Source organism: Pelophylax lessonae (assembly GCF_965119305.1).
Source record: "Pelophylax lessonae genome assembly, chromosome: 4".
In the NCBI taxonomy this organism is placed as follows: domain Eukaryota; kingdom Metazoa; phylum Chordata; class Amphibia; order Anura; family Ranidae; genus Pelophylax; species Pelophylax lessonae.
Window position 1 is genome coordinate 421,166,659 of NC_138771.1, and position 22,022 is coordinate 421,188,680.

The 22,022-nt window shown below is 47.8% G+C and overlaps 1 protein-coding gene across 1 annotated transcript in view; it reads left to right on the plus strand.

Moving 5' to 3' along the window:
* The window catches only part of LOC309551931 (securin-like), a 68,266-nt gene extending 51,124 nt beyond the window's left edge, over window positions 1-17,142 (plus strand). The window contains exons 6-8 of the mRNA XM_082252657.1: window positions 478-553; window positions 839-994; window positions 17,031-17,142. Coding sequence (XP_082108783.1) covers window positions 478-553; window positions 839-994; window positions 17,031-17,110 — 312 coding nt within the window. The 3' untranslated portion in view covers window positions 17,111-17,142. The remainder of the gene's footprint in view (window positions 1-477; window positions 554-838; window positions 995-17,030) is intronic.
* The last annotated feature ends 4,880 nt before the right edge of the window (window positions 17,143-22,022 follow it).

Sequence of the window (22,022 nt, forward strand, 5' to 3'; positions counted from 1 at the left end):
CTGGGAAATGTCAACAAGCAGGTTGTCAACATGGCAGTTCCACAGAAGAAAGGAGCACTTGGAGTGACTTCTGCACCAGTTACTAAGCAGGTACTACACTTCTGACTAGTCCAACAAAAGTCAACTTGCTAGACCGAACTGTCAGGCTGCCTGTTTTTGTGTTTTCTCCATGGACACCTTTGCTCCAGGGGGTGGAAAAAGCTGCATAAGAATGCTCCCAAAGCTGCAATTTGCTAAACATTTAGTCGCTTCAAGTGCTTGGGCAGGCACTTGTCCCATTGGCTAGAATATTCCCTTATTCTGACCATTGGAATCTATGCTCAAGTGCTAAATGGTTACCATTTAGGAGCCTGCAAAAACACTCTCCTCTTGCATGCGCAAATGATGGATTTATTTTTTTCTGGCCTGCATATCTGCATATTTCATGCATGTCATCTTTAGTTAATTACTATCCGTGTTAAACTGTTTAATTTCCAGGCTTCTGAAGCATGCATCAAACCCAGAAAACAGAGCTACCCTGAGATTGAAAAGTGTATACCTTATGATCCTGCAGGTAAGATTGTGTTGGTTGGGTTTTTGTCCTTGTAGAGCAAGGTATTCTTCAGGTTCCCCCTTGAATTTCCAACAGCTTGTTCTGTTTAATTTTGAGTGGGGTTCGACTTAAAACTTTGGGACTGACTTGTACTGGTATGACATGATTCATTCTTGCCTATAAGGAAGCATTACACCAGTGAATTCAGTAATGCAAGTAAGTGCTGTCTTGGCCAATAATGAGAAACACTCGCTTCTTAATCAGCAGTTAGACAAAAGCTGTCACATGTGCTTTTTTTTTCCCTAGATTTTGAAACCTTTGATGTCCCAGAAGAGCACAAATTGAGCCATCTCTACCTTGCTGGAGTCCCCCTGTTTGTGCATGAAAAATATGCTGCAAAGTTTGATGCTTTGACCCAGGAACCAGCTCCAATGGATATTCCAGTCGTTAGCTGGGAGTCAGGTTGGTTAATAAAATGTGACATGAGTAACTTGCAGAAGGGAACAAGAAATCTAACACTTCTAGTTTTCACAATCTGCTGTAAAAACTTGACAAACATCCAAATGCCCTGCGGCTGCTGTGGGTCACCATCTTGGATGTGGTGGCTTTCCCAGAAGACTGCATTGACATTAATTCCCCCTGTGCTTCTCCAGTTATACTACATTAAGTTGTCTAGGGAGATGCAGGACCAGGGAAGATGGGTAACTGGAGAAAGAGCTGTGCTAGGACATTTCCCTGCAGGTTCACATACATATGTGAGCAATGATGCTGCATTGCCCAGTGATCTGGTAGGGTGCTATACAGGTCCAAGACTGCTGAATGCCATGGTAGGCTGCTGGTGTGCATGAGGGCCCCCTACTAACTATGACACTGGAGTATGTGTGCTGTTGTGCTTTCTGGCCCAGTGTCTTTGAGCCCATCCTGCTGCTGAACCTGCCCCCTTCATGTACGTTCTATGGTTCTGGTTTCTGCAACTAATCCGTTGCGTTCCTGCATTGGACAATGCAGTTGCAGGGTCGTCCTGTGAGTTCAGTTAACTCTACAGCTGTGACTTGAATTAATCAAGGGACAATGGTGTCTGGCAGCTCAGGATCTTATGGTTTCCTGGGTGGTGCTTCACTGCCCCCCTCCCCCCTCCAGGAGTAGAACTAGGCGGAACAAACACCTGGCTACACCCATGGGCCATCCTCAGGTGGTATATCCTCACCCCCCCTCCCCTCTGCTTTAGGTAAATCAGTTTAGTAGCAAGGAGTATCGGAGCTTCATAGAGGGGTGGGTGCTGTGTCCATTGAACTCAGAAATGGATTTTACGGTAAGTAAAAAAAAATCATTTTTTGTAACTATTGTGGTGATGAGGTCTCTAAGTACAGTACAGACAAAGTTTGGACACTCCTTCTCATTCAAAGAGTTTTCTTTATTTTCATGACTATGAAAATTGGAGTCACACCAAGAGGTAGTCACCTGAAATGGTTTTCACTTCACAGGTGTCCTGTCAGGTTTAATAAGTGTGATTTCTTGCCTTATAAAAGCGGTTGGGTCCATCAGTTGTGTTGTGCAGAGGTCAGGTGGGTACACAGCTGATAGTCCTACTGAATGGACTGTTAGCTGCTTTTTTCTTGCCATAATACAAATTCCTCGTACAGGAAAACGAGTGGCCATCATTACTTTAAGAAATTAAGGGCAGTCAGTCTGAAAAATTGGGGAAAACTTTGAAAGTGTCCCCAAGTGCAGTCACAAAAACCATCAAGCGCTACAAAGACACTGGCTTACATGCAGACCGCCCCAGGAAAGGAAGACAGTCACTTCTGCTGCGGAGGATAAGTTCATCCGATTCACCAGTTAACAGCAGCTCAGATTAGAGACCAGGTCAATGGCACACAGAGTTCTAGCAGCAGACACATCTCTAGAACAACTGTTAAGAGGAGACTGTGTGAATCAGGCCTTCATGATAGAATATCTGCTAGGCAACCACTGCTAAAAGGCAACAAGAGACTTGTTTGGGCTAAAGAACACAAGGAATGGACACTAGACCAGTGGAAATCTGCTTTGGTCTGAGTCCAATTTGAGATCTTTGGTTCCAACCACCGTGTCTTTGTGCGACGCAGAAAAGGTGGAACGGATGGACTCTACATGCCTGGTTCCCACCGTGAAGCATGGAGGTGTGGAGATGCTTTGCTGGTGACACTGTAGGGGATTTATTCAAAATTGAAGGCATACTGAACCAGCATGGCTACCACAGCATCTTGCAGCGGCATGCTATTCCATCCGGTTTGCGTTTAGTTGGACCATCTATTTCAACAGGACAATGACCCCAAACACACCTCCAGGCTGTGTAAGGGCTATTTGACCAAGGAGTGATGGGGTGCTGCGCCAGATGACCTGGCCTCCAGTCACCGGACCTGAACCCAATCGACATGGTTTGGGGTGAGCTGGACCGCAGAGTGAAGGCAAAAGGGCCAACAAGTGCTAAGCATCTCTGCGAACTCCAAACTGTTGGAAGACCATTTCAGGTGACTACCTCTTGAAGTGTGACTACAATTTTCATAGTCATGAAAATAAAGAAAACTCTATGAATGAGGTGTCCAAACTTTTGGTCTGTACTGTAGGTGAAACCACTTTATGTACATTTATATGTTAAAGCAGTGGTTAACCTTGTTGGAGGTACTGAACCCCACCAGTTTCATATGCACATTCACTGAACCCTTCTTAATTGGAAAAATAAAATATGATTTTTCTCTTACGTCCTCCGACAGTCACCGCCTCTTCATATTCGTCACATATGGGTATTAGACTTTGCTCCGAAGGAGTAGCTAGGCAACAGAATATGTTAACATTAAAGCTTTTAACATATCCCACCCTCAAGGGGTGGTCCCCTCAGTCAATACCCTCCTACTTCCTGCAACCATATCTCAGTTTCAATGTCTAGCTTGTCAGGAGTGGCTGGCTCTCTCTGTGCTGGGGCTTTGTGCCCCAGACTCTTTCTTCTTTTTTGATTTTTTTTTTTTTGTTTGAGTTTTCTCTACCTTTACTTAGCTGTTCTTTTTGTCAGCATTAGTTAGTTCTTCGGGTGAAGAGGATCATGCGGGCTGGGTCTCGGGCTGGTCGTGGGTCAGTGGCTTCCCAGCCTGCCATCGAGCGTTCAGCCAGGTAACGCTCCTGGCGCAGTGAACGACCCATCCCTGTTCGGTGCAGGGATGATTGGTGAGGTGGCTACCTCACTGGACGCTGTGCGGTTTCTTAACCCCCATTCTGTGCGTCTTGTATGCGACTCTCCCTGCCTCATGTGCAGCGGCTTGTTCGCCTGTGCGGGTCCCCCACGCCATTGTGAGGTAAGTGTATCTATGTGGGGACCTGTCTGTCTGGGGGGGTGTCAGTCTGGGACTGTGTAACCTGCCTCTGTTCTCACTGTTTGTCTCCCTATCACTCGGCTGCATGCTGTGGGCTGCAAGGGGGGGGGGGGGGGGAGCTGTGACACTATGTGTGTCAGCTTTGTCAGTGTGAGATGCTGTGGGGCATGTTTTGTGGCATGTTTGGGCACTATACAGCAATCGCTGCGGCGATCTAACATGTTTTTTTATACATGGATAACATGTGTGCATTACTGTACTGTGGAGCGGCGGTTTCGGCACCAAACGGCGCCATTTTGCCTACACTCGCTCCGGCCGCATGTTCTACATGCATGGCGGCCATTTTCTTGTAGCCTCCCATAGGCTTTAATAGAGCGCCCTGGCCGCATCACTTCCTCTTCTCCAGGATACACCGATCGAAGCAGCAGCGGCGAGGGTCTCCTCAGGTTATATCCTTATCCATTGCCTGTGTCAGTTTTATTGTCCCTGTGGGGGTCTCATTGTGCTTGTGTGTAGTGCGGTGGGCTGCGCTCGCCGCGCTTGTTAAAGGGGCAGTTAACCCTTTATTATCCGGCATTTGTAATTGGGGCAATGGATTCTAAGGAGGGCAAATTTCCTACCGCCTTGGTGGAAAGCCAGGGGACCGCTGTTTCCTCCCCCAGGGGGGGATTTAGCCACTATTGTGGCTGGCCTTGCTGCTCAGGTGCAGATGCTAGTGGCTGCTCAATCTACCAAGAGACCCAGAGTTTCTTTCCTCTGATTCTGAGGGTGAAGGTGATGGGGCTGTTATGGCGGGGGCCTCCTTATCGGGGTCCCGCTCCTCCCTGGATCTAGTGGGGTCCGAGGTGGAGGCTGAAGTTGAAGGGGTTGATAATTCTCCCCCTGGCTTGCCTGAAGAGCTTGCAATCATGGATGAATTGATTGCTTCTATAAAACAAACGCTGCGTTTGCAGGATGAAGTGTCCCGTCCCCCCCCCCCCCCGCTGCCTTGGCGGCTTATGGGACGCAGAGAAAACGCAGGACGCCGCAGGTTTTTCCCTGCAATGATGATTTTCAGCGCGCTGTTAAGGAACAATGGCGCAATCTAAGCAAACCTTTTGCTGTACCTAGTAGGTTCAAGCTGCGTTATCCTTTCTCACCTTCCACTGATGAAAGGTGGTGTGTGCCACCCCCAGTGGATCACGCAATTGCGGTTTTAAACAAATCCACTGCGATTCCTGCAAAGGATTCCCCTGTGTTCTGTGATGCCACGGATAGATTAGTCTCTTGCCCGTCATACTTATTCTGTTACGGGTTCTATGCTTAAGGCTCTGTTTGCCTCTCTCATGGCGGCCCAGGCTGTCGCAAGTTGGACACAGATGCTTAGGCGCGTCCTAGTGGCCGATTCGGCCTCGCCGGCAACCCTGGATATGGTGGATCAAATCCACCAGGGTGTCATGTATCTGTGTGATGCGGACTTGGACCTAGTCCCGTTGGCTGCACGTGTGCACAGCGTGGCGGTGTTGTCTCGCCGTCTGGTTTGGTTGAAATGTTGGTCGGTGGACCAATCTTCGCGTAAGACCTTAGCCAATCTGCCTTATGATGGGTCTCGCCTTTTTGGGGAGTCCTTAGATGTGTTTAAGGGGATCACCGGAGGTAAGAGCACTCTCTTGCCCCATTTCCCCAAGGCTAAGGGGGCTTCTGGGAAGAAGCATGCTAATTTTCGGCCCCCTCAGGGGTCCTTTCGTGCCTTTCGGCCGCACTACAAGGGCAAACCGTTCAAAGGTCAAGGCTCTCAGAAGAAGCCCTGGTCTGGGAAACAGAAGTCCGGTCAATCCGGATCCGCAGCCCATAACAGTGCAGCCTGAAGGGGCGCCCTCACCCAGTTTTGGGGTGGGGGGACACTTGCTCGGTTTTCTTCAACCCTGGTTGGCCCGCGTGCGGGACAGATGGGTTCAGGAGATCGTTCGATCTGGTTGCAAGATCGAGTTTCTCTCTCGGCCGGAGGGCAGATTTTTTCCCTCAAATCTTCAACTGTCTCCAGAGCCTTTACGGGACCTGCACATGGCGGTGCGGGACCTGAGGGCTCAGGGAGTGGTGGTTCCGGTGCCTCATCGGGACAGATTTCGGGGGTTTTATTTCAATCTGTTCACCGTGCCCAGAAAGGAGGGCAAGGTTCGTCCTATTCTGGACTTGAAGGCTCTGAACCGCTCTGTGCGGGTTCACAAGTTCCGCATGGAATCCCTGCGGTCGGTGGTGGCTGCCCTGGTTCCGGGGGAATTCATGGCCTCCATCGATTTGAAGGATGCGTATCTTCACATCCCCATTTTCGAGGGTCACCAGAGGTACCTTCGATTCCCCATTGCGGAGGATCACTACCAGTTCGTGGCGTTGCCTTTTGGTCTCGCCTCGGCTCCGCGGGTCTTCACCAAGGTGCTTGCACCGGTTCTGGCATTATTGAGGGCCCAGGGCGTTTCTGTCCTGGGGTATCTGGACGACATTCTGGTTCGGTCTACGACCAGCCAGGGTCTGGAGAAGGACCTGTCTGTCACGATGCAAACTCTGCAGGAGTTTGGTTGGACGATAAATTTTCCAAAGTCGACACTGAGTCCGTCGATTCGTCTTCCCTACCTGGGAATGATTCTGGACTCGGTGCAGGCGAAGGTCTTCCTGCCGGAAGACAAACTCAGAACTCTTCAGGAGGAAGTCAGGTCTCTCAGGGACGTTCCGCACTCGTCTCTGCGGACGTGCATGAGATGTCTGGGATTGATGGTCTCGGCCTTCGAGGCGATTCCCTTTGCCCAGTTTCACATGCGGGGTCTCCGAGCGGAGATCCTGTCCATGTGGGACGGGCGACCTCAATCTCTGGATCTTCTAATCTCGTTGAGTCATCGCACCAGAAGAGACCTTCTGTGGTGGCTCCAGTCCCCGATGGTGTCCGGGGGCAAGTCGTTTCATCCTATCTCGTGGACGGTAATCACCACGGATGCCAGACTGTCGGGCTGGGGTGGTGTTCTGGGCGTTCTGTCCGCCCAGGGGTCTTGGTCGGCGGGGGAGTCCTCCCTTCCGATCAACATTCTGGAATTGCGTGCGATAAATCTGTCTTCATCGCTGGACGGACCGGCTGCAGGGCTGCCCGGTTCGGGTGCAGACGGACAATTCCACGGCGGTGGCATACATCAACCACCAAGGGGGCACCAGGAGTGCCCGAGCGGCTCAAGAAGTGGCCGACGTTCTGTCTTGGGCCGAGACTCATGTCCCGGCGGTTCACATTCCAGGGGTGGAGAACTGGCAGGCGGACTATCTGAGTCACCAGACCCTGGATCAGGGGGAATGGTGTCTCCACCCGGCTGTCTTCCAGATGTTGTGCGCGAAGTGGGGTCTTCCAGATGTGGACCTGTTCGCGTCTCGTCTCAACAACAAGGTGAGGAGGTTCGTGGCAAGGACACGTGACCCTCGGGCAGACGCGTTAGTGGCCCCGTGGCATCAGTACAAGCTGATGTACGCGTTTCCACCGCTTCAGTTGCTGTCCAGGTTACACTCGGAACGCAGCACGGTGATTCTTGTGGCACCGGACTGGCCTCGCCGGTCCTGGTACGCAGACCTCGTGAATCTGGCGGTCGACGCCCCGTGGCGTCTGCCTCTTCGAGACGATCTTCCTCGTAAGTCTTCCTCGGAAGGTTTATTACCGTACTTGGAAGGCCTATTTTGCCTGGTGTGAGTCCAGGGGGTTTTCACCCCACACGTACTCGGTTTCCCCGAGTGCTGTCCTTCCTTCAAACGGGTGTCGATCAGCGTTTGGCACTGGCTACGATAAAGGGTCAGGTGTCTGCGCTGGCCGTTCTGTTTCAACGTCCCGTGGCTTCCAACTCCTTGGTTGGCACTTTTGTTCAGCGAGTGCAGCATCTGGTTCCTCCTAGGAGGGATCCTCTGCCCCCTTGGGACTTGAATCTCGTTCTATCTGTGTTACAACGTGCTCCTTTTGAACAGATCAGGGAGATCTCGTTGTCTATGTTGTCCAAAAAGGTCGCCTTTTTGGTTGCGATCACTTCGGCTCACAGAGTGTCGGAGCTGGCGGCTTTGTCCTGCAAGTCTCCGTATCTGGTTGTTCATTTGGATAAGGTGGTCTTGCGACCTAATCCTCCTTTTCTTCCGAAGCGAGTTTCGGAATTCCATCTTAATGAAGATATTGTCTTGCCTTCGCTGTGCGCGAAGCCTAAACATCCAAAGGAGGTGAGACTACATTCTTTGGATGTTCGGGTGATGAGGGTTTACCTTAAGTCGACTGAGTCTTTTCGAAAGACGGACTCCTTGTTTGTTCTTCCAGAGGGTCCTCGGAAGGGCATGGCGGCGTCGGCCTCTACCATCGCCAAATGGATCAGGCAGACCATTGAACAGGCCTATGCTTTGCAGGGGAAGGTTCCCCCTGTGCCTGTGAAGGCGCACGCTACTAGATCTCTGAGTACGTCTTGGGCCTGTCGTCATGGGGCTTCTGTAGCCCAGGTGTGTAAGGCGGCGACCTGGTCGACCGTGCACACTTTTCACAAAATTCTACAAAGTAGATGTTCAGGCATCGGCGGATGCTTCCTTTGGCCGCAAGGTTCTTAGTGCGGCAATTCCCTAGGGTCCCTTGTTGGGGGCCTCTGGCTGTTGGGATAAGTTTTTTTTATCCCCTGGTTCTTTGTCTTTTCCTGGGTTGTTGCTCCTGTTGAGCAATTATTTTTTCCTGTAGCCCAGCTGGTTTCCTTCCTTTGGTAAGGTTCCTTTCTTTGATGCGGAGACTGCGTTGCCTTTCGGCGCGGATGCGTTTCCCACCCCTCATGTTTGCACTGCTTTGGGACGTCCCCATATGTGACTAATATGAAGAGGCGGCGACTGTCGGAGGACGTAAGAGAAAACAGAATTTTTGTAAAATCTTACCTGTAAAATTCCTTTCTCTGAGTCCTCCGACAGTCGCTGCCCCCGCCCCTCTTTTGGGGTTTGGTTGTATACTCTACTGCTATTCCACTGAAACTGAGATATGGTTGCAGGAAGTAGGAGGGTATTGACTGAGGGGACCACCCCTTGAGGGTGGGATATGTTAAAAGCATTAATGTTAACATATTCTGTTGCCTAGCTACTCCTTCGGAGCAAAGTCTAATACCCATATGTGACGAATATGAAGAGGCGGCGACTGTCGGAGGACTCAGAGAAAGGAATTTTACAGGTAAGATTTTACAAAAATTCAGTTTTTTTCAAATTCAAAACATAGGTATATATTATACATAGGTGCACAAAATGAACAAAACCATTAAAACATAATTTTCACACAAACAAAATAATGAATATTTACTGCAAATCAGTGTGACTTCTGCTGTTGTCTTTCAGAGACCAGTTCAAAAAATGTGCGGCTTTACCTTGGCAAGTGCCACTCATGTCATTTTCACAACAGTCTGTTCCTTTTTCTATTTTTTGGCATTTTGAGGGCATACCTTGGGGTGTCAGGAGGGCACACACTAGGGAGGGGGAGGTGTTGGGAGGGCATACCATGGGGTATCAGGAAGGCACACTGGGGGGGGGTTGGGAGGATATACCATGGGGTATCAGGAGGGCACACACCAGGGGGCATTCACAATGCTTTATTGAGCTAAAGGGAAAAGGACATGCATTTCCATTTGTGAGCTAACAGCACCTCTATGCTAAGCTGCAGTAACTCAGCAGACTTGGCATAGAGGTGCTTGTAAACTAATACACCATGTACAGCTAGCTGAGCCTATCTCCAGGAACATTCACTCGGCTCCCTCTGCTCAGTTGCTCCCTCTTCCAGGCGGCACGATCTCCGTGGTCAGGTACATCCCCCCCATCCCGCCCACTCAAGCAGCCTGCAGGAGATAGGCTGGAAACCTGCTGGGGGAGGTACAGGGGGCGGAGCATCAAGTGTCTGTGTAATGGCTGTGAGTTGTCCCGACCGTAGCTCTGATTTCCCGGGGTGCTCTCGGCCTCACAATCGGTAATATTTTTTCGGGGGGATGAGCGGGGCGTGTCATCATGAATCATATGAGTCGGGTGTGTGTCTTGACCTCCACCGGACCCGGTTCAGTGCTCTTTATGCTTTACTTGGCAAAGCGCACTGAACCTATACAATTCTCCCTCTGGCAAAGACATAGCCTCACTGACGGAGGCTGGCCCGCAGGTTAAACGTCTCGCAGGGTCGCATACAACCAGTCTTGGGTCTGAGTCACAGCAGTCCCTTGGCCAACAGCTTCCCTACTTCAGTCGTGAGGAATTCTGTTTGGAGTTACCCGCACCATGGAAGGGTAAGTACAGTTCGTTCCCTCCCCTTTTTGGTTTCTATGGGGTGGATGTGGGTACCCTCTGCAGACGGTCAGACCTGCTTGCAGGTTCCCTCCTCGCGGAGCCTGGCTCCCCCTGTCTAAACCTAGAGTCTGGGTGGGGGTCCCAGGGCTCTATTCCCACTCTGTAAGGGTCCTGGGATAGTGCCCTTCCCTGGTAGTCTGGAGGTGTCCCAGTGTAGGAGACCCCTAGATGCATGCCCTGCGGTTTGCAGAGTCTCCCCTAATGGTGTCCTAGCTTCAGGGGGCAGCCCCTTGCAGAGGGTGCAGGAAAGTTCCTGGCAGCATGCTTTGGTGTTTGTAGCTTATGGTGGCAATTTTCCCATAGTCTGGTTGGCGGCCATGCTTTTATGTAGTTGGAGGTCGCGGGGGCTATGTTCCTTAGTCTTGGGAGATGCTGGAGAGAACTGAAGCCTCATGGGTATGTCAGCTTTTCCTCTTCTAGGGACATGTGAACAGGGATAGCGTCCATGATGCTGGGTTTGAATTCTTGGCGCTCCTCTGGTCGGAGTGAGTCTTTGGGGGTCTGTTGGCTCTCTGCCTAGGGGATCCTTTAGTGGTGCCTAGATCTTTGTACTGCAAGGTCTTGCTTTCCTTATGGAGCCTCAGGGTTGCATTCCCCCCCCCCCATGGAGGTGGCAGGTCCCTCACAACCCCAGCTTCCCATGGTTGCACTGGCAGCAGTCCTTAGTGTCTTGGGAGGAAGTGGCATGTGGGCAAAGGCCCAGGAGGTAGCATCCCCTGCTCAGGCTGTCTCGTCTGATTTGGATACTGATGCTGCTGTGGACGCAGCCTGTCCAGGGGGACTTAATATCACACCCCCTGATCAATCCGATAGCGAGGATAATTCCTCCATGGTCGCAGCAGCAAAAAGCTGCTGGTGGACACACTTATTACTGCAGTGTGTGAGACTTTAAAGATGGAGGATGCAGCTTATGTAGCCAGACATGGCTGCGGTGTTTGTACACAAGTCAATTTTTACTTCAAAGGTGTTTCCGTATGTGCCTTATTTTGAAAGATTTTCCTGTAATGAATGGGAACAACCAAAGTCATACTTTGTGGTCCCCAACAATTTGCTGTACACTACCCTTCTTGAGGAGTCCTTTTAAAAAAAGTGGGCTAGTCCACCAGTGGTGGACCCTCCTGTTTCCAGGTTGAATAAAGCAACAATGATCCCAGTAGAATCCCCATTCTTTAGGACCCAGCTGACCCAAGCTGTGGCATGCAGCATGTTTACTATGGCTGGGTGCACCCAGTCTTTGCCTCAGCCATGGTGTCTTGGATCCTAACTGAATGGGCCAAGCTATTGCGCCTGGGAGGTGAGCAGGTCCCCGCTGCTTATGTTTTAGCAGACCAGTTGGTCCATGGGCTGCAGTTTGTTTTCTGCAGCTTTTGGTACAGCTCTTGTGCTGTTCACTTTTGGTTTCCACGGTGGTGATTAGGCACGTGCATGGCTTATTTGGTCTGCAGACCAAGCCTCTGAAAGCTCTCATTGATCTGCCCTTTTAGGGAAATGGCTTTTTTGGGGCTACCCTGGATGACCGGGGGAAAAGTACCTTCCTGCCACAGTCAAGGAAAGAAGCCTTGCTGCAAATAGGGGACCTCCTTCTCAGCCCATAGACAAATTCTTTCGTGCTTTTGAGACTGCTAATAAGGGAAATTGATCTTTTACATTTTCCCTTGGGAGGTTCCAAGCAACCTTGGTCTGGTAAGCCTAGAGCTAGCTTCCCTGGACCAGCACAGACTCCAACGTGAAGGTCTGCCCTCACCGATTATTGGGCTGGGGGGACATCTTCGCTGGTTTCTGGCCCTGTGGACTGAGCAACATGGAGATCCATGAAATGTTGGTTGTTGGGGGTACCCAGAAAGTCAGAAAGGGGACAAAGCTTGTCCTTTAGTTTTTAGGTCTGAGACTCCTTGTGAGGATTTATTTCCTGCAAAGGTTCTCCCCCCCCCCCCCCCCCCCATCCTTATCCAGGGATTTGATTTACTTGGGTCTGATTCTATTTCTGACCAGGGTGGTCCTTCTCTGCACAAACTTCAGGTACCACAAGCTGTAAATTGGCAGCTGCTGTCAGTTCTCCCATTTTTGCGTACAGATTCTGGTAGTATCCACCTTCAAGACAGTTCTGTTTGCACAGTCTTAAATGCAGGTTCAGCTCCACAGGAGGATACTGATGTTTGTGACAAGGTCCTCGGACACCCTGCAATCATCGAAGGGCTACGGTAAGGCCAGTATCCTCCTCGGGCTAAGGCTTCTTTCTCAGTTCCTGCAAGGATTTTCCAATCATCCCGGTGGCTGTAAATGTCCCTTGGGGGCTTCCTCTCAGAAGACCAGTTGTCCCAAGGGCTTATCTAAAAACCTTCTTTAGTCGCTGGTTTTTAATGGCTTAGCTATTGGAAGACAGGTACTGAGTGATAGAGGTCTGTCTGGATCAGTGATCCCTACTATGGTGAGGGCAAGGTCTTCCAGCAAGATATACCATCGTACGTGGAAAGCATACATTGTTCTTGGTGTGAGTCGGATTGGTGGCTATCCAGAAACAAAAACGTACGTAAGTCCAACCAATCAAGTCCTGCACAATCACCCCAATAGGATGGCAAACAACTTTGTAGAAAGAAAGGGGGCTATACTGGTGCTGGACAACCCACTCTGAATGACATCACTGACCCAATTGTATAAAAATCCATTTTATTTAATAGCGATACTAAAATACCATATATACAGCAGTAAAGTGAGAGTGCATGCATAAGTGAAAAAAATGAGGACCTCTTAATCACACCATCCCCAGCGCAACCTCACAAAAGTACACAAGAATCATGCCCCTAGTGATAGCAAAAGGTCAGGCTATCAATGCATTTCGCCTTAAAGCTGTAGTATACTCTGCTATTTGACTGTTACCTGTAGGTACAATTAATATCTCCTAAACCTGCACGGTTTTGGAGATATTCAACCTACATGCAGCCGCTGACGTCTGCGGCGCGTGCCCTCTGAAGGTCTGGCTGACCTTCAGAGCTCCTTGCTGGATCTTCCCGGAAAGTGAATCTCCTGCACGCATGCGCAGGAGTGACGTCATTTGCGGCTTTGGCCACTCACAGCGCCGGAGCTGCCTAACCAGGAAGAGATGCCGGGGGAGCATGTCGGCTCCCTCAGCGTTGTCCAGACTGCACCAGGGCTTCGTTCTGAAGGGTAAGTATTTAGTACCATCTGTACTAGCTCTATGCCTTTTGTCCTGCAGGGTTTTTTCATGAGTATACAACCGCTTTAATGGCTTCCTCAGGGAATAATGGGTGAAGAGGATTCACAATATCAATTTAAGATAAAATGTGATTCCCACAGAGGAAAACTGGAACTGTTGGAAACGTGATTCCTCAACTAGATTGCTGGTCTAGCAATTGTATCCATAATATTCAAAGCCTGTCGCAAGGGCTCAAGAACCCCTATCCCATCAAATTCTAGGACTGAGGACAGATGGGAGATGGCCCCTGGTTCATACCTTTTTTGAAGGTTTGCACAAACATTGAGCTTAATTTGTCTCTGAACCGCCTTCTTTAAGGGGCCTTTTGAGTGCAATCTGGTTTCTTTTTAGAGATGCCTATGAGGCAGGAACAGTTTACGTATGCTTCTGGACGTGTACTCCTGCCTTCCCTCGTGCCAAAGTGACTACAGTTGGGTATCTTTGTGGGGACCTTATCCTCCTTGCATTTGACAGGACAGGGTTTTTTGGCCCTTGTGACAGTCTTTTCGAACATGGATACAATTGCTACATCAGCCCTTAACCACTTTACCACCGGAGGATTTTCCTGCTAAAAGACCAGGGGTTATTTTGCGATTTTTTTTTTTTACTGCGTGACTTTTAACGGACAATCGCGCGGTCGTGCGACGCTGTACCTAAACGAATTTCACGTCCTTTTTTTCCCACAAACAGAGCTTTCTTTTGGTGGTATTTGATCACCTGTGCGATTTTTTGATCACGCGCTATAAACAAAAAAAGAGCGTAATTTTTGCAAAAACAACAATATTTTTCACTTTTTTTTATATGAAATTCCCCCAAAAAAAAATGTAAAAAAATTTTCGGCCAATTTGTTTTACGCTACCTATGTTTGGTAAAAAATCTCAAAAAGCGTATTTTGATTGGTTTGCGCAAAAGTTATCGCGTTTACTAACAAAGGGAAAGATTTTTGTCATTTTTGGTGTTTTTTTTTTTAACGAGTAATGGCGGCGATCTGCGATTTTTTTTTTTTTGCGGTACTGCGACATTGCGGCGGACAGATCGGACCCTTGACTGACATTTTTGACACTTTTGGGGGTACCAGTGACATTACTGCAGTAATCAGTGCTATATATATGCACTGTTACTGCAAAAATGACACTGGCAGGGAAGGGGTTAACAGTATTGGACAGGGAGGGGTTAAGTGTGTCCTAGGGGCGTGATTCTAACTGTGTAGGGACATGTCTACTAGTGTAAAAACAAAGATCAACAGTTCTACATAGTAGAACTGTTTGATCTTCACTTTTACACAGGGAGAAATGACAGGTGGCTTGTTTACACAAGCCGCTCTGTCTTTCTCCCGCTGTAGCGGCGATCGTAGTGTGACCGGCGGACATCGGGTCCGCCAGTCACACTCCCGCACTCCTCCGTGAACGAGCCGAGGCGGGCGCGCGCCTCGGCGGGCGCGCGCCCGCCCGCTATTGGCTCTGGAAGGAGTGACAGGCGAGCGACGTAGACCTACGTCACTCTGCCTGGCCGGGGCCGACTGCCGCAGTAAATATACTGTGCGCAGTCGGCAAGCGGTTAAGTTCGTACCTTCATTCAGGGGGTTTGACATGTGACTCCACCTGCACGGTCTTTTGCCGCTATGGATTTAAATTTAGTTCTTCAGAAACCTCCATTTGAGAACATTCGGGAGATTCCTCGTCTCTATTATCCCAGAAGGTGACATTCTTGGATAAAGCTGCCCCCCCCCCCCGCACGCAGGGTATTGGAATTGGCAGCGTTATCCTGCCAAAGTTCCTCTTTGGTGTTTTTTGTCCCTGCCCAAAGCACTCTGACTTCCATTTGAAGAAATTGTGTTGCCTGCCTTGTCCCAGGTGTGCTCATCCCAAGGCATTTGCTTTGCATACCTTGGATGTGGTATGCTTTTTGTGGTTATGGGTGGCCCAAGGAAAGGGCTGACTGCTTCTTTGTCGGTCTGATCATCTGGAGATGGTAGCCAGTGACTCGGCCTATTCAGTTAAAGGTCAGGTTCCGCCTTTCCCTGTCACGGCACATTCTACTCAAGTGCTGAGTGCTTCTTGGGCCTTCATCACCAGGCTTCAATATCGCAAGTTTGCAAGGTGACCACTTGGATTGGTGCATAGGTCACAAAATACTAGAAGGTAGATACTTTGGCATCTGCCGATGCTTCTTTGACTGCAAAAAGTTGCAGGCTGCTGTTTTTAAGAGGGTCTGATCCCTCTTTGGATTTTTTTTACTGGGCTCATGTGACCCATTGAGGCTCCTGTGGCCTGGTTAAGGGCCTTTGTTTAGCCTGGTGTATTTTCCCCACCCCCCCCCCCCTCAATTTCCTTTTTTGGACATCCCACTAGTTAGGATTTATGGAGCGCTGTCCATCAATGAATGGGATTTTTGTACTTGCTGTGAAATCCATTTCTGAGTTCATCAACAGACACAGCACCCACCCCTCTATAGAGTTCTGATACTTCTAATACTGCTTGCTACTGAGCAGAGGGGGGTTGTATACCGGCTGAGGACAGCCCATGGGCATAGCCAGGTGTCTTTGTTTCTTCTAATCATGGAGGCAAAATAACCCACTAGTTATGATTTATGGAGCACTGTCCATTGAACTTGGAGAAATGGATTTTACAAAAATCCAAGTTTTGTAACTACAGTTGTGATAGGATCTCTTTTAAAGTAGGTGAAACAACTGTCTACACTTATATGGTCAATTGTGTAGGTTGTGCCATTTCGTGTACACAGTAGCATTATTTCCCAGTTAGTGAGTCTTCTAGTGACACGAGTACAGTAATTAATGAATAAACCTTGTATAAGCCAGGCATTTGGGAATAAGACTTCAGCTGTGTGGGGTCTTACTAAAACTTGGAGCAGTTTTGTGATATCACTATGCACTTGTTGTACTATGTCTCAATTTACCTGCAAATCATGCACAGCCATGGCACTTCAGATTGCTGTGGATTAAATAACATGTGTATCAGAATGATCTAATAGTATAGACTTAGTGATGACTCTCAAACATGAACAATGGTGTCTTTAACTGAGGGCAGAGTAAAATGTATGCTTGGATGGACATGTATGCAGTCATTGGCGTAATGGATGGAGATGCCCTTGATCGCGTTTGCATCAGTTCAGCATCCTAAAATGTAGTTGATAAAAGACCATTTTAGAAGCTTCAAAGGACAAACTCCCTTTGGTATAACTTAAAATGCTGCTTTCCTCCCTCAGTGCTTTAAGTAACACTTGCCTTAGCTCTGTTCTATCAATTGCCATTCTTTGTTGCCTAGAGCTGCAAGCTTTCTGCTGAAATTGTTCCTGCCAGACACTCTTTGCACAAGTGCACTGTGACCCCCCCCCCCCCCCATTCATTCCTTTGGGGAGCTGTACTTGTGGCTTCTAGAGGTCCCTCAAGAATGGTAGGATGGTGCGCATGTAAAACCACTTGGAGAGTCTGGGCAGTGTAGATGACTTATGGGCTGGGGCACAAAGTGTTGGGTAACATTTTTTTTTTCATTTTTAAATCTCATACTGATTAATACTTTCCTTGTATTTAGATGTCTAAAACATGAATTGTAGAAGTAACTTTATTTTTTTTTTTCTTCAGATATTTCAAGCACACTACCATCTTTCCTGGCAACCTTTGATGATATCGCACTTGATTTGCCCCAGATGCTAACCTGTTAGCATGTTACTTTGTATGGCTTTTACTATGTATATAATTTTAAATAAACGTTTACTTCATAATCTGTAATGGTCTCTGCTAAAGTTGTGGGGTTTTTTTTTTTTTTTTTCCTTAACTTTCCCCAATGAATTCACTTTCTAAACTTTTTGATAACAGCCAGTATCAAGATTTTTTAATACAGATTGGTCTCCTGTCAAAGGTTGCTCCCACAAAGTATCTGGCTTTTGGGATTTGATGGTGGTCTTCATTAATTGTCACCCATCCCCCCCCACAGAGTTGAGTTTAGATAATAGAAGGGAAAAACTTTTTTTTTTTTTTCTCTGGGTAAAGTAAGGATTTAATTTCAAACCTGCACCAGAGCAGGGACTAAATCACTGAAAATTGTCATCTGATCACTTCCCCCACCCCTCTCCAAGGCAGTACTGTTGCCGCCTCAGTGCTTTCAATGCTCCCCCACTGAGGGTTTTTGGGTTCAACAAATCACTGTCTGCACAATTGTCATGACTAGATGGCACAAGTCAGACACAGGATTTCCATGACTGGAGCAGTTGTGCATGGCACCCAATTGGCTGCTCTTTCCAAGCCAAGATTACTATGCACATCTGCTCCATATTCTGGGAGACTTTCTGAGGATTTTGGTACCAGTTCAAGGTATGCTCTGTGTACCCCTATAGCAGGGGTGGGTGGGAAACCTTTTTTCTGCCAAGGGCCAGTTGGGTATCTTTAAAATCATTCAGGGGGGCCATACAAAATTATCAACTTAATGTGCCTGTTATATTTTGGTCAAACATTTAATTAACTCACCCCTAATGTGATGGCTGCAACTGCTTCTCTTTGGTGTGTGTAATGTTAGCTGGTATGATGTTGCTACTGGCAACTGGTTTTCCAGGTTTGCCCCCTAATGCACAGTGAGTGCCCACCCATCGATGCATGCATAACAACTGAGTGCGCTGGGTAAGCAGAGGGACCTGCTCTGTGTGTAATCAGGAGGGCCCCCCCCCCCCCCAAGATCAGATGGTTTCAGGGTTAACCTACCCCTGTCCTATAGGCATAAGAGCACAAAATGGTTTGTAATTCTGCATTTAGGGCAGGTTCAGATTTTGCAATTAATGGCCTAGCCATTATGACTTTGCTGCAACAAACTTGGATCTAATGACACCTTGCGGTGTATGGTATAGTTTTTGCATTGGTGACTGCTGTTGGCTCGCACTTCATGCTGATGTGAAACTGCCCAACATTTAATAGCACACATTAAACATTCCTGAAGGCACGAATAGCTTTTTGTCCCTAAAGTGCAATATTTTCTCATTATGATGCACATGCATAACAGCATGTACCTCTTGCGTATGCATGGTGTAGCAGTACACATTTGCTGGGTTAAAAAGGACTGAAACCACTAATTATAAAATGGCAGTGAACTGGTTTCATTACGAATTGGTCAACTGATTGTTGACCTGCAGTACAGATCAGTATACAGTGCAGCACGTACAACTGTATTCACTGTCCATGCCAGTGAGTGCTTGAGTGTAAGGAGCAATACCTCATGGGACATGTGCATGAAATTGGGACAACCATGGACTTGTTATGCACCAGTATACAAAAATGTCTTTAAAAAAAATGTAAGACCTTATTTCATAAATTCCACAATAAATCGAAGATGAGCTACCAACTAGAAACCACACCCCATCCTAGGTTGTATGATATAAGCAGCAACAATATGGCTGCTAACATCCAGACAGGCTTGGTTGTAGGCTGATGTAGCTTGGTTAGGCTCGATAGAGGGTAGAGTAATTTTGGTACTTTAGTAACCTTCATTTTTTTTATATGAAACTAACGCAAAAAGTAAGCTGTTCTCTTTTTTTTTAGGGATGCTTATGACTGGCTTTATGCCAATCCAGTGGTACTATCCCAATGTGGTGCCTATATTAAAGATCAGTGTTTAATAAACTCTGCAGTATCACGTTAACAGGTCTAGAATTACTTTCTAAACTACCACACAGATGGGTTTGTGCTGGAAAAATAACTTGAGTAGATGTAAACCTGATTCATGAAATATGAAGTGTTGACTCTCTCGAAGTGTTGACTCTCTCCAAGCCCTAAGTTCCCTGTCTTTCTGCTCTTTCATTATCGACATAACTTCTGACAAGTTCTCCGCCACCCAAGATAAAACCAGGCTAAATTGTGTAGTAGGAGGCTGCTTTAACCACTTGTCCAACCACCTGACTATTTACTGCGGCACTCAGCCACTTACAGGCAAAGCAACGTAGCCCTACGTCGCTCACCCACGAGCTTGTAGGGGGCGAGCGCGCGGCACGCTCCCGCCCCTGCTCGTTCCCTGGGGAGCCAGTTCGTGTGACCGGCAGTTTGTGATCTCCCGCAAGACAGACAGCTGATGTAAACACAGCTGTCTGTCATTCTCACTAAAGTAGTCAGAGGCTGTGATCCTGTTATGTAGGATCGTATGTCTGTGATTGCATCACAAGCCATGCCCCTAGGGACATACTTAACCCCTTGATCACCAGTAAAGTTAACCCCTTCCCTGCCAGTGTAATTTTTACAGTAACAGTGCATATTTATAGCACTGATTACTGTAGTAATGTCACTGGTACTCCCCAAAAGTGTCATGTCAGTCGGGTCCGATCTGTTGCCGCAGTCCCGCAAAAAAACCCAGATCGCCGCCACCATTTAAAAAAAAAAAAAAAATCAATAAAAATCTTTCCCATAGTTAGTAAATAACTTGCGCAAACCAATCAAAATACGCTTATTGCGTTTTTTTTTTTTTCAAAATGGTTGCTTTTTTGTTATAGCGCAAAAAATAAAAATCGCACAGGTGATTATCATCAAGACAAAGCGGTTTGTGGGGAAAAAAGATGTCCATTTAATTTGGCTAGTGTCGCACGACCACTCAATTGTCAAAGTCACGCAGTGCCAAATCGCAAAATAGGGCCTGGTCTTTGAGCAGCCAAATTCTCTGGGGCTTAAGTGGTTAAATGGATTAGCAGAGAGCTTGTCTTGGCATAGTTCTGCAAGTCTCTGCTTATCTGGCAGTGGGGGAAGCCTTTCCTATAATCGGCTGTCTTGCTTGTATGCCAAGAATCCATGCCCAGTGCTGAACAGGAAGAGGAAAATCTCTAACACTGTGCACTGTCTAAAGCATATATAAAGACAGCAAATATACATGTAAACTTGCGTAGGGAGATTAACAAATCTCTATGTATCTGAGGCTGTTCCCTTCACATGGTATATGCAAGGGTTTACATCCACTTTAGACACAGCATTGGTACATGAAAAACAGTTGTCAAAATCCTGATTTTTTTTTTTTCTTCTTTTTTTTTAACCTTCTTAGCTGTATTCCCGAGCGTGGCTCGGGGATAAATTTCAGAGCCAAAATCGGTAACCCTGAGCCACACTCCGGGTACTGCTAGAAGCATCGCTGGATCCTGTAAGCAGGGTTACTTACCTTGTCACCGGGATCCAGCGATGTATCCCGGCGGTTCTTCCTCCCGATCCTCTCTGTGCCCTGGCTTCCGTCTCCTGCGACGTGACGTCGCAGGGGGGTGGAACCAGCGGCAAATTCAAATGTAAAACACTGATACAATTCAAAATAAATTAGTTTGCCCCCCCCCCCCCCCAGTGCCCTTTCCTGCAGTTTTATGTGTGTAATTATATATGTAATGTATACAGTTGGTTTGTTCACAAGAATTGCATGCAAAATAATGGTACTGTTTTCAGCACCTAAAATCCGAAAGAATCATACCACCAGGGAGGTTAAGAGTAGGTAAGTAAAATCTTGGACAGAGGGGTTACTGTGGTAAACTAGGCTTTTGCAAAAGCATTTGACAGTTCCCCAAACAGATAATGGATAAGGTAAAGTCTACGGGCTTGGAAAGTTCAGTTTGTAAATGGATGGAAAACTGGCTAAAAGACAGAATTCAGAGTATTAGTCATACTCTGAATGGTCTAGGGTTACTAATGGTGTACTCCCAACATTCAGTGTTGGGACTAGGGGTGGGCTTAATATTTGTGTCGAACATCAGTTGTTTGCTAAATGGGGTGCTCCGTGGGAATAATGCACTTCGCTGGTGCAGCGAATAAATTACTCGTGACCTGTATGCTTTGGCCAATCACAGCAGTGTCTTGTCAGAGCCATGATTAACCAAAGGCAGGCTGCCTTTAACCAATCATGGCTCTGGGGTGAAGTCCACGCCCCACACTATAAGGCTGCTTACATGGCAGCCGTGTATATGATAATAGAGGTTAGGCAGGTAGTTAGTGGATGGTGAGTTAGTGTAGTGAACAGGCATACCCCACTTTTATAATGTATAGGTATGTTCTAGTCCTGAGTCCCCTCTCGGTGCTCCCTGAGTTTGTGTCCTTGTCACGTGAGCACTGCCATGCCAAGCTGACTGATTTCCCATCAACTCCAATGAGCACTGACAGCTGAAATTGGTCTTGGCAGGAAGGGGTAAAAGTGCCCTGTGATTAAGAGGAACCCTATGACAGAATTTAACCACTTCAATACAGGGCAATTACACCCCCTTCCTGCCTAGGCCAATTTTCAACTTTTAGCACTGTTGCATTTGCGCGGTCATGCAACACTGTACCTAAAACCAAATGTCCCCCCCCCCCCCCCCCCACAAATAGAGCTTTATTTTGGTGGTATTTGATCACTGCAAGGTTTTTCTTTTTTGCTAAACAAATAAAAAAAACCGAAAAGTTTTAAAAGTTTTTTTTATTTTTTCTGCACTGATGATGCTGCACTGATATGCAGCATTGGTGGGAACTGGTAGGCGGCACTGGTAGATGGCAATGGAGGGCAGAACTGAGGAGGGCACCACTGGCAGGCACCCTCATTGCCATCCCTGGTGGCTCTAGTGGCACCCCCCAAGGGTCTGTACTGGTAATCAATGCCGA